The sequence below is a fragment of the Macrobrachium nipponense genome, chromosome 32 (assembly GCF_015104395.2).
Source record: "Macrobrachium nipponense isolate FS-2020 chromosome 32, ASM1510439v2, whole genome shotgun sequence".
In the NCBI taxonomy this organism is placed as follows: Eukaryota; Metazoa; Arthropoda; class Malacostraca; order Decapoda; family Palaemonidae; genus Macrobrachium; species Macrobrachium nipponense.
The window spans coordinates 34,882,874-34,895,943 of record NC_061094.1 but is presented as its reverse complement, the minus strand read 5'-3'; the positions used below and the strand labels follow the sequence as shown (position 1 = coordinate 34,895,943).

Sequence of the window (13,070 nt, the reverse complement as noted above, 5' to 3'; positions counted from 1 at the left end):
TCATATCATTTACGATCGTCATATTCATATGACCTTCATTTCCTCCTGGGCTTCATAGTACTCATGTCTATTATAACTCTGATGGTCGTCATGCTTCCAGAGCCCTTCATAGCTCTCATGGGCGTCATGGATCTACAGCCGTTACAGCTCTACAGCCGACATGGTTATCACAACCTAAGCTACCACTGGACTGTTGACAACCTAAATGGCAACTGTTTAAAGTTGACTGAGCTAAAGTACTGCTTAAGCTTTCTTATTCAAAACTTAACTGGAGCACACAACAGCACTGCCGCTTATCCTACGAGAAAATTCACATTCCTCCATAAGTGTGCGCTCCCGAAATGAAAGCGTAATATAATGATGCCACCGAAGACAAGATGTTGGCAGCACTAGGCTGCAACATCATGACTACCGCCATTTTGATAGCGGTTTTGGCTATGACATCATCACGCTTGATGGAAGCATGAAGCTGTTGATGGTACTCTTGCAGCCAAGATCAAGAGACCCAACCTGCTGTGGCATTTATACTTTTACAAAGATGTGACAGTCTTAGCTCAAAGATGAAGAAGAAGTCCCTGATTCTAGCCTTCTCCAACTCTTCACAGCCACACTAGACTAAGCTTCCATCAGTCACTTGTTCAACAATTACAACTACTTCTTGTGCTTTCATATAATAGGGATGTAACAGTCCTGGCTCGAAGATGGAGAAGAAACTTCTCCTCTTGGCTCAAGGATCAGCTATGAAGTTCCTATTCTTCCATGATTGGCAGGAAAACGCACTGGCGTCAAAGCCAGTTACCTAAGCTTGTTGACGCCTAAGCAGAAGGATACAGAGGAAAGACTTGCATCTTTTCCACTATGCAACTGTTATATCTCCTAACACTTGTAATTTCTCTCAAAAACAATGTGTGTTTAAAAATCGCCAAATCCGAAAGCATAGTTGTAAGGTACTCTTGTACCTCGAAGTGAAAATGGAAGCATGTCTCTGTGTAGGCTGTAGCTGTGAAGTGACGTCATGGCGGGCGCCCTGTTTATGACATCACTGAGCATCTTGAATGCGAAGCCAGCAAACGACAAGAAGTGCAAGGCTGTTGTTATTCTTGTAGGCACAGCAACCTGACTCAAAAGGCTGCAGTGTTGCACTATCTGCTTCTCTACAGATGCTGACGCATTCGACCGCCATTCAGTGCATATCAGGATAGAAGGGACATACATCGCGTGGGACCCTGGATGGCATGGCGACGTCATATAGCAAACCAAATGTCCTTCTTGGGTTGGTACTCCTGATAGGCCTAACGCCGACCACACACTTGCATCATCTCTGCCCACGTATCTGTAACGAAAACAAGATGGCGATGCACACCTCTCCCCGCAGGGAAAGGAGCACAATTAGTCATAATTACTTCCCAAAGCACATCCTGATACATCCAAGCTTTGGATTTACAGCAATCCATATGAATATGTGAAAATCCAAAGCACAGGCAACGAATTAACTGTACCTTAAGAGTTTCTGCACCTACGACTTACTACACGATGAGTACCTCAACCTCAAAATTGTCAAATAAAATATCCGGGCGTTTATCTGCTTCTTGTGATATCCAGGAAGTCTCTAATCATGAGAAGGCTTCATGTTCACATGCCCAGGAATTCAAAACAACAAATTCATAACAACAGGGGGCAAACTAAACCGTCTTTAAAAGGACAGAAGCAAAGCATGTCCTCTCTTAAAGGCGGTAAGAAAATAACTAACGGGGTCACAAGTTAAAGAGGGGCATGTGGGTGGCTCCACACATCTCGTGACCAAGCACAGATGCCAATAGTCCTTTGCGTACACAATTATGTTAAACTTTACCGGTTTCCAGCTGGCGCTGAGTATTTATCCTAATGTTAAGACCGGAGGTTTGTTTCGTATATGAACAAAAAAAAATTTATAGTACCCATTATATTAAAAAAAATACTTGGGACTAACAATTACCTTTTGGGACTCTTCTAAAGACTGGGACCATGAGGCCAGGGAACATAAGATAAAATCCCAGTGCTGAGGTTGGAAATGGACTGAATGATTCTTCACAAGAACACTGACCAGACGAATAATAGAGCATGTCAATGCAACATCTTCCCAGGCCATCCCAGAAGTATCTCTAAAAGCAAGATAGCATTGAGTCAATGATTTGATGAGTTTGGGGTCTTCAAAATTACGAAGCTTGAAGAAATTTCAAATCACTTTCCTTAGATATATCATATAGCATCATGTTTAGTAAAATGATAAGGTACTGACAATGTTTAAGGGAGAAATTATTAAAATTTGTTTCCGTAAAGAGACAACATATTCAATAAATTCTTATATCTTTCAAGCCAAAATATGAAACACTAAACAGGAGTCTTGTAATGATTAAAAATTACATTAGAAACTTGCACAAGAAAAGAAATTTGTTTCATAATTAAAGTTCAGTGAGCATAACTCAAAACAACATTTCCCACAGTTATTTAATACTTACGTGGCAAAAAGAAATATATTATCAGCAGTTTCCCTCCACTGCATTAATACTGAGAATACTGAGCTGATAACTTGATCTGTTGTTTCACGAGACACATAGGCAAGAGCTGTTGTTAACAAGGAAATACTAGGAGTGGCTGAAAACGGGTCATCTGTGAGACTAACCAGCTTTGTGAGTTCTTCTTCCATCAAATCCCTTAATGATTCTTTGGACATTAATGGAATTAAACTCTGAAAACAAATCAAATGTATTACAACATTGACACATTCAACTTTTCACAAGTTTAAAATATGCACTTCACAATGAAACTACTCAATACTTGGTATGCTCAAGTTATAACCCAGCTCAACTTTTCTTGTCTCTGCAGAAGAAAGTGAAACTGTATAGATATCATTATGGCTTTAAATACTTTTTAAAAATTAGTATTAAAATTTTTTTTTTTATGAAACACCAAAATAATATATCAAATCAGATGGAAATTTTACCTGTTTAGTAGCTGTGTGTCCTAAGGCACTATCTTCAACACCGTTCATAAGACGTGAAATGTTGATATCTTCCGCTGTCATCCACTGGCTCAGGACTTTGTTGAGTGTCACACACCAAGCACTGCTTCCATCACTACACCTACAAGGGAAAATTACTTAGCATACTATTTCAGTATGGATAAAACAAATAATTCATGACCAACGTCAAAACTTTTGACCACAAGAATAATAAATAAGGATTGTGAGTACCCAGTACAAATTTTTAGTACAGACAGCAGATATGATTTTTCTTTTATCTTTATTCTCCTCTTGATACTACAGGCTAGATAATTATCATCTTTATTGTCATTACCTGTAATTACAATATTTATTACCACTGAAGTTTTGATAATATAATATAGAGAGCTGCATAATAAAAATATATAGTGCTATAAATAATACATATATCAAAATCACTCATGTAGAGAGAGAGAGAGAGAGAGAGAGAGAGAGAGAGCTGGAGAGAGGAGAGGAGAAGAGATGAGCGAGAGAGAGAGAGAGAGAGAGAGAGAGAGAGAGAGAGAGACCATAATTTATTTTTTATTAGCTATAAAAACAGTATTCTATTCTATCTTGTTAATAATTTTGATTGATGTCTTCATGAGCACTGGTAAAAATAGAATGACAACCTACGTTAGATGGGATTCACTATTACCGATTATATCTTGTAATCTGTTCTAAGGCTTGGATCCAATTTGCCAGGTAACATGGAACTGTTTTCAGAATTACCAGTCACAAGGAAACGAGAAAAGTATTAAAAATGCAAGTGAGCCATAAAAAAACACTAATTTTCTCAACAGTCCTTGAAGAATCAAAATCTTATTTAAAAAACAAACAAGTTTACTTATTCTAAAGCTTGCATGAAAGAGAGAGAGAGAGAGAGAGAGAGAGAGAGAGAGAGAGAGAGAGAGAGAGAGAGAGAGAGAGAGAGAGAATTTCACTCATACTCATCACAAGTCATACTATCAGCTGATAAGTACTGCCTCATGCAAATTATCCAAAGGTAGTTTTGATCTTAAGTTCTTTTGAGTTTAATACTAGACTTTTCCTACTAGTGACTGCATGATGAATGCAGTCTTAAGAACTAATTCTGAAAGTGTATAAGAACATACAGGGCCTTTATTAATCACAGTTCAAAACTTGGATTAGAAAAGGAAAACAACTTCAATTGTCCTTATCATCATCATCTCTAATCATGTTGATATAAGAATGAAGAAATAAATGCATCAATATTTTTACCTATCTCTAATTTGTTTGGTAATCAGCCTCTTGTTGCCTTGGTTTATAAGCTGCAAAAGCTGCTTCACATAATCTTGTAGTTTAACAATACCCATTCTCACATCATCAGAAACAGGTTGCTGAAAACAATAAAAAAAAGAATGCATTAAATTCTTTTTGCCTAAAATGATCATTCAATTTTTAAACATATTACACTTTCCTTAACATTCAATTATGATTCATAAGTAAAAATCAAAACACGTTATTCACACCTTTCTAACAGATTCAACAAGTTCCATCATGACTGTAGAATGACAAGTGGAATGAAGAGCCAAAACTGCTAACTGTGTAAACTGGGCAAGAGATACTTCTTCGGTAACTTCCAATTTGTCTAAATACCCCGGGCGACATAAATACAAGAGAAGGTTGCACAAAAACAAGGATAAACGGGTGTGTTTGAGGTTCCAAACAATGTTCTCTTGCATATTTCTAGGGAATGGGAATTCTCTAAACCAAATAGTCCCCTGAAGGATAGCAGGTGCTACATAAAGGGGTGAAAGACTCTCCTCAATTTCTGCCCATTCCCCTTCTGATGGAATGAGTAAATTCAGCATAACTTGTATTTTGCTATGATCTAGCATAATGGCACAATCCTCTTCTGATTTGAGTTGATCATATACCAGCTTGAAAAGATGTTGCAGAAGCCCACACACTCTTAATGTTAAGCTAAACGTGCATGAATCTTCCATGACAATCTGCTTCATGTCTTTCAGAATCACACTTAAGCATCCACCTTCCTCTAAAAGCTTTCCAGAATCATCTTTACATACATACATGATGAGACCTTTGAAAGCTTTCAAGAATGTGGTCTCAAGGATTTCTACAGTCTCTTCAGAAAGTGATTTAGAGGATTGGCATAAAAGCAAAAACAATGATCTCATAAACTCATGGATGCCTTTAGTCTCCCAACAGATGTAGCTACTGAAGAGCTGTCCTGCCAAATTTGCAACAAGTTGTAACATTTGTTCTTCAGGTTCTTCATCATCTGGAACACTAGTCTTCAAGTTGGTGGTTAATTTGGTTAAAATCTGGGACACATACTCCGTTGAAATTATAGGCTCTGTTGGGGAAAATAAGTAAGAAAAATTAATTTTCTATAGCATTAACCAATTTTGTTCATAAATACACATCAATCACACAACTCTTTGAGATTCTGATGACAACTAGAGTCGTCATCCATTTTTCAAACTCAGAGATTCTGGCAACTAGTTCCCATCGACAGATTTTTAAAAAAATAAATTCACCATGACAAAAAAAATTTTAATATGGCACTTACGGTTGCTCATTGCCATGGCGACTGGTATATATTAAGCCACATACACCGATATTCCAATTGACTAACTTACATCACTAAAGTATATTTTACATTATTTGAATATGCTTTGCAGTAACATATATGGCTTAAATAGTTATGAATTTCATATCACTGGAAAGACATTTTCATACATTTTAAGTAAGTAAAAAGAAATTGGACATCATCTCTGCAATTTATCAAGTTTTTTAAAATAAACAACTTTTTTATTAAGGCTAACTTTTACTAGCAATATTTAAGTTATGTTTATTTTCTGGCATTTTTGAACAGATGATAAACTTCAACTTTTTAGCTTTAGCTTTAAAATAACACCAAACTCATTAATGTACCATGAAGTATAATAAAAAACCAAGTAAAATTATTGTTAAGCATTTTCACTCAGTTAGTGAAGGGTGAGTGTTCAGGCACAAACATTTTGACTCACCCATAAATCCCTACAGGGTTAAGCTAGAGCTAACCTCATTTCTCAGTTGTGATGTCCCCAGGTATGCCCATTCTGAAGTCTTAAACACAAAAAACAGAAAAGCTATGGATGGCTGTCCCAGCAGGAAATTCTGTGAACCTTCAGCTGGTAGAATGTACCCAGTCATTACATCCATATATTATATCTGGCATGGCAAGACCAAGGGAATGGAAGGCAAGCAATTCAACATACGAAATATGGCTTTGTATGAAAATGTTTCATGACTGTTCATACCACACGCATAATCAAACTGAGCCAAAATGACACTTAAGAAGGTTATCTAGTGAAGAGCACCAGCCATTAGGAAATGGAGTAGGGCAAACAAAAGCCACAGTAGCATTCAAATATATTAATTTAGAGGGTTAAAAATGACAAGGAGAGACTTTCAGATACTGAGCAGTATTAGTCTCTCTTGTCATTTTAACCCTGTACATAAATACATTTTTAACACTACTGTGGCTTTTAATTCTTAATAATATAGCCTCATCACAGGGGGACTAGGTTCATTTATTATTTTATTATTATTATTATTATTATTATTATTATTATTATTATTATTATTATATACGTATAGTACAGCAGCAGTCTAAGGTCATTTATTCCTTGATGTTTCGGTAGTTTTCTACGGTAGAGCTTTCTACCATTCTCTAAAGGCAAATGAAGCCAGGGGTACATATATGCCATATTTATACCCACATGTAGGCTTAAGAGAAAATTTTTCGGTGAATTTTAATGGCTGTCAAAGGCTGGGGGGTGGGGCAGTGGGCGGGGGTGGTTTGCTCATACTGGCTGGGAGCAAAATGCCTTGTCCAGGAGAATCTGGTTGACTAAAGTAGGTGTTGATTGGCTGGCATCAGGTTCTGGAAGTCCTGGTCATAGGGTGCAATATTTGAAGTAACAGGCAGCTTGATTGTTATCCCAGGGGTGCACCTTGTCATTCTCCTGGCAGTAATAGGGAGAGGAGTTTTCTGGGTGTTATTCAGTGCCAGTTTCCATCAGAAGATGGTGAGCTCTTCCTTATATATTGGAGGCAGCAATGGTCATTGTTGCCATCCAGGACTTCTGCACTCCTTACAATCTGCTGGCATATGGAGCACTGCCGTATTCCCTCAAGTAGCGCTGGTATACAACCCCTTCAAGTAGGTGAACAGCAATCCTCTTGGAGTCTAGTCTTAGTCATACCAATGTAAAATGGCACCATCCATTCTCAGGGCATGATATTTGGTAAACCACTCCTCTCCTCTTCATGGAATCGTCACTTGATGGGGATATTCCTCATGAGGTATACTGGACAGTCTTCGAATCCTTTTAGTACATGGTTTGTAATTTACTCACATGATAGTACACAAGCAGAGATCAACTAACTGTTAAGTTTCGATGTAGTTTACCATGACACAAGGAAGACATTTCTTGAATGACAAAGATTAATAATATCTCAAAGGCTGACTCACAACTCCATATACCTGTGGTCATGAAGCTCTCCTTATGGCTATGGGAACTGAGGAAGCCCTGATCTCATGAATCTGAGAGACGGTTTTAGCACTAATGAATGAATGGCCATTGTAAAGGATTTATAATGAAACAAAAACAAATACTTCAACTTAATATGTCAGACAAAAGATATCAACTCTAATTTGATGATACCAAAAATCATGGATGATGAAAGTTCAAGATAATACAATGTCTAGACAACAAGAATGATTGCTAATGGAGGGAGGATGGGTAGTGAGTTTCCATTTCTGGAAGTACTTAACCTATAGAAGTTAATTCACTTTTACATGGCCTGCCACAGCTGTACCACATAACTTAAGCTGACAGTTGTGCTGTCAGTTTGAGTTACATGAAGAGTAAGAACATTATGGTAATAATAATGTTCAATTGTAAAGTTCCTTACATACTGAAGAAATTTAGTATGCATAAATTGAAAACGAGCCGAGATCTCAAAGACTGAGAAGATTTTGGTAACTGATGAATACTTAGTCAAAAGCAGTAGTTATATTCAGCCTTATGCCACTGGCCAGTGGCGGGAAGATAATCTAAATCTAAAAAGTAGTTATATAGAAGCAGCAGAATGAAAACCAGAAGGAAGGCCAAAGAAAACCTGGCAAAAAAGGATAGATGAAGACCTAGACATACTGGGAGTCCATGCCAAAATTGCAAAGGCTGTGTGAAATCACTGGTAATATTGCAAAATATTTTGCAAGACACACATTCATAATCATCGTCATCATTATCAGCTTTTTATGCTAGATTTTCCCTTTATTGATAGGATATCAATAAAGGGAAAATCTAGCATAAAAAGCTGATAATGATGACGATGATTATGAATGTGTCTTGCAAAATATTTTGCAATATTACCAGTGATTTCACACAGCCCTAACCGAACCATCAATAATACTTTACTTATAATGAAGGTGTATCTCACAATGAAGAGATTGAAGATAAACACAATAATGAACTAGAAAGCATTACTACTTTGAAGACATTCTAAACATGAAAAGCAGCTTCCACTTCCCCATGAAATATTTATTAGCTTATACCCATCTTTAATATATATGACTTTCCAATACATACCTTTCTTATTTCCATTTCTGAGAACAAAATTGAAAAGTGCAACAAGTTCATCATGCTGAGCTGCCTGTTGGGTTTCTTCTTTTGCATGCGTTGGGCAGCAAAGAACATCAGCTAGTTTAACAAGTGAAGTTCCCAACTCTGATGACAAAAGCCAAGCTGCAGCTATGGCATCTGTTTCCTTTCGATCTGTCATGTTTTCAACTAGTAGACGCAATGCTCCAACAGATATGTTTTGCTGCTTGATATAAGAACATATACTATTAGTACATAATATTTCATGAAAAAATAAAACTTATACTAGTAAATATACATCTACAAACACCAAATTTACATTAAACCATCTGAAGTTTCATTTACAAACCACAGTGTTTGCTTAATTCAATATTCACTTGTCACTTAAGAGATTCTCAGCATACACAATACTTTCCAGTGATGTGTATTTTTCTTAAACTGACCAATCTCAAAGTTTGACCAGTCTGGGGTGCTTTATATGTTTCTTTCTGCCCTGTTCTTAAGGGTTAACACGTCTAAAAAATTTTTTTACGTAATAGCACTTCGGGATGTGTTTATTTAAATATCAAACATTCATTGAAATTAAGACTGGTGTGCCCCTTAAAGTATATTAGCTCACCTTTAATTTTCACAAAGCTTATCAATCTAGATTTAAAAATGACATTTTTATAATAATATAAAGTTTCACTTATACTTACCCGGTGGTTACATATAGCTGTCGTCTCCTGAAGTCACGGCAGAATTTGAAATTCGCGGTAGCGCTAATGGTTTGACGGGTGATCCCTCTACCGGGTACCGGGAACCATTTTTACAACCAAATAAAATAAAAATTTATTTATAACCAATAAATCTCCAGAAGTTTCAATGCCTAACCTAGTCCCATATTTTATTTGAGGGAGGAGGAGTTGGGGGAAGGGCTGGGCTTAGTTATGTAACCACCGGGTAAGTATGTATAAGTGAAACTTTATATTATTATAAAAATGTCATTTTCACTTATATAACTTACCCGGTGGTTACATATAGCTGATTGACACATTTAGGTGGTGGGACAATGGCAGCTAAAATAACAACTGTTGGAATTATCCGAAGATATAGGTTCCTTACCTTTAAAGACCGCTGACTCAGTGGTTACTGCCTCTGTAGTCTGCTGGCATTTATTGTACCGACAGGATAATGCCCCTGCTCAGGGCGCAGTACAAATCACCACAAAATACAATGAAAAACGAGGGATCACCACAACCGGTTAAGAAATACACCAATACATTAAAAGACTGAAAGATACTCAAAAAATGAAATTTTCATTATTAAAATGAAGTTTTATTGTATACTTACCGAACAATTATAGAGCCGTGATTTCCACGAGCGGCAGGATACTAAATTCAAATTTAGCGCGTCGGCGTCGCCAACACTGGTAGTGATGACGTCATCTCCCTCCACTCGCGGGAGAACCAGGTACAACTGCCCAGGTGAATCCAATTCTTTCTGCCCGTCCATCCACCTAAGGGGAGGAGGGTGGGTATAATCATAATTGTTAGCGGTAAGTATACCATAAAACTTCATTTTAATGAAAATTTCATTTCTCTGGGCTTCAGCTCGTGTCGCTTGCGCGAAATATCTTTAATCTATTATTTCTAGGGTAAATGTACTAACACATACCAGAGAATAAATAAAATAAAGAAAAAGGTCAGTATGCTGACTGACGCTCACCCTCTAGGAGGGTGTCGGTATGAACACTAGGCGAGTGAGACCACTACCACGAGCCAAAATGCCAATAGAAATCTCCCACTACAAAACCCTCCAAGAGGGGAGCCGTCCCACAGAGGGAGCAGCTCGTACTACTACTACACCATCCCATGCTTGCGACTGCTGCGCCTCTAGTGGCCATCCTTTAAAAGTTAGCGCCAGGAGCCACACGTGCTAAATTTCTCTCTGTGTTTTTGTGCCCTTTCGGGATTTTTTACTATAATGGAGCGTGCAGCTATCGCAGCAGCTAAGTTAAGTACTCAGTATTTACGGTTAGCGAGTTTTTTCCGTCCCCGAGACGGTATTTGCCGTTTTTTTAGGTATAGGTACGTTCTCGGGGGCTGGAAGCATGGCAGCATGGTCCTGCCGCATGTTGGGTTCGTTCTTGGTCTCCCATACCTAGAACATCCCTTATTATTTTACGCTCTATTTTGATTATCCGCGTTATTACGTCTACTCAAGTTGTTTTTATACATGTATGTATTTCACTTATGTAGGCTTTTTCTATCCAGACCCTAGTCCAGGTTCTTTGTATCGGTCCCCTGACTAGCTTTGAGTGGTAGACTTGCCTTCGGGCTAGTCGCACACTCCTGGATTTTTTCTCCTGCTATTTTACCTTCTTTCTTTCATTTTTATTTATATATTATATTTTTTATGTTTTGTTGTTGTTAGGTTAGTTTGGCGTCTGGCTTAGCCTAGGTCCTGGCTCGAGAGCTAGTCTACCGTTGATCAGTTTCGGTCGCTTCCTCATAGCTCTCTGATCAGTTGGTTTCGCCCTATGGGTCTATATGCTACCGCTTTTCAGTTCTGGTTGCTTCCCGATAGCTTCTCTCTGATCAGTTGGTTGGCCTAGTTCTGGTTACCGCCTATCTTAGTTTTACCGCCTCGTGGTCACTACGTGACTCACGAGTCAGCCAGGCGCCCTTGCCAGCCTGCCAAGTTCCCCCTTTCCCCCGCTCCCGCTCTCCCATAGAGTCGGGCGGGGGGGTGGGTCGTATGTCCTTGCTCGCCCAGCATGCCCGAGCCTGCCTCCCCCTTCCCCTCCACCGGAGGGGCCTGGGAGTCCGACAGTCCCTGACTGGTTCCGACCTCTCCGCTTCTCGGCTCGGCCGGTGGTACGTGTGGGGGGCTCTGGCCTTCCCCCCTCCGTTACTTCCTTGTCGCTCCGGGTTAGCGGCGAGTCTGTATGTCATCTCGCCCTTCCCTCCTTACTAGAGCTCCTCCCTATCGGAGTCCTGGTATCCAGCGGAAGGGTATAGTCCACCATAGTTGGACCGGAGCATACAATAGGTTCTTTACTAACCGTACCAGTATTGCTGGAGTTACTAACACTCCGCTTCACTGGACCTAGTCCGGTTACTTGCATGTAGGTTTAAGTTATCTTTAAGTTTATCTTAAGTTTCTTAAACCATCCCCACCCTCCCTTAGTATTTACCGGATCTCTCCGGGATTATAGCCTATTCAGGCAATGCAGGGAGGGGTTATGCCCAAATTTTTTCCGAGCTCCGCCACGTAACGGAGTTCTTTTGTCCTTAGTCTGTAAGTGTTACCCCTTTTAAGATACTCATGTGTCTTCCACTTACAGGACCACCAACTGTGAGCATCCGGGATGTTCCGCTACACTCAGGACCCCTGTGGACACGAAGTTTGCCGGTCCCATGCTCCATGCGCGACTCCGCACGGGGACATCCAGGTCTGGTACCATGAGACGTGTACCATATGTTACGATCTGGTGAGCCAGCTTTTGGAAGCGTAAGTATTCCATCTCCGCATGCCGCTCCGCTTCTTTTACTTCTTAAGTTTTCATCATTACTTTAACTTAAGGCATCTAGTTTAAGTTATATCCTAAGTTTTAGTTTTAAGTGGTTCTTAAATCTAAAATATATCCTCTCTTACAGCTCCGGCAGTAAGAGATACGGCATTGGCTACCTGCGGGCCTGGGTCGGAGGTTTTGGCAAGAACGCCGCCAAGGGTCAGCCCTACATACTGGAGAAGCGTTTAGCTTTGTTAATCTTCCCCGGAGGCAAGGCGACTGGGTACGGTCGACCCGGTAGAGGCGGACCCCTCTATTGCCTTTATCCAACAACAGCTGGCGGCCTCCTTGACTGAACAAGACCAGGATATCTCCACGGATGTCGCAACCCTGGATATAAATGTTGAACCTATGGTAGGTATAGACGACCTGTTGGTCGAGGTAAGTAATGCAGGTACCCAAGGGTCCCCCTTGGGAGTGACTGTTTCTTCTACCCCTGCAACTTCACCATCCTCCCAGGCTTTACCGGTTGATGAGTTATATACTCCTCCAGAGGCTTCGGTTAGGCCTAAGATCAAGTCTAAGCATATGACCTTGACTAAGACGTCATCGTCCTCGAAGAAGACGTCCTCGTCTTCTTCTTCGCGTAAGTCTCCGGCTCGTAATCCACCCGGCCAGACAGGTCTAAAGGGTCTAGCTCCGGCTCAAAGTCCTCAAAGAGTAAGCCTAAGGAGAAATCCCGCACCCCGGCAGTATCACCAGTTCCACTACCTTTGGTGCCTATTCAGAGTCTCCCCTCCACCTCCGCAGCAGCTCCGGCTCTGGACACCAATGCTGGCCTGTTGAAAAAGCAACAGGTGGGCGACTTGGTAGCTCCCTTAAGAGAGTATGGAACATATGATATCTCGCCTGT

At 39.8% G+C, this 13,070-nt stretch overlaps 1 protein-coding gene across 1 annotated transcript in view; it reads right to left on the bottom strand.

Moving 5' to 3' along the window:
• The window catches only part of LOC135207340 (E3 ubiquitin-protein ligase listerin-like), a 350,507-nt gene that overhangs the window by 74,192 nt on the left and 263,245 nt on the right, over positions 1-13,070 (bottom strand). Inside the window, exons 6-11 of the mRNA XM_064239051.1 lie at positions 8,650-8,884; positions 4,513-5,360; positions 4,262-4,380; positions 2,984-3,122; positions 2,499-2,728; positions 1,976-2,141 (exon numbers count right to left, since the gene is read on the bottom strand). Of these exons, the coding sequence (XP_064095121.1) occupies positions 1,976-2,141; positions 2,499-2,728; positions 2,984-3,122; positions 4,262-4,380; positions 4,513-5,360; positions 8,650-8,884 (1,737 nt within the window). The remainder of the gene's footprint in view (positions 1-1,975; positions 2,142-2,498; positions 2,729-2,983; positions 3,123-4,261; positions 4,381-4,512; positions 5,361-8,649; positions 8,885-13,070) is intronic.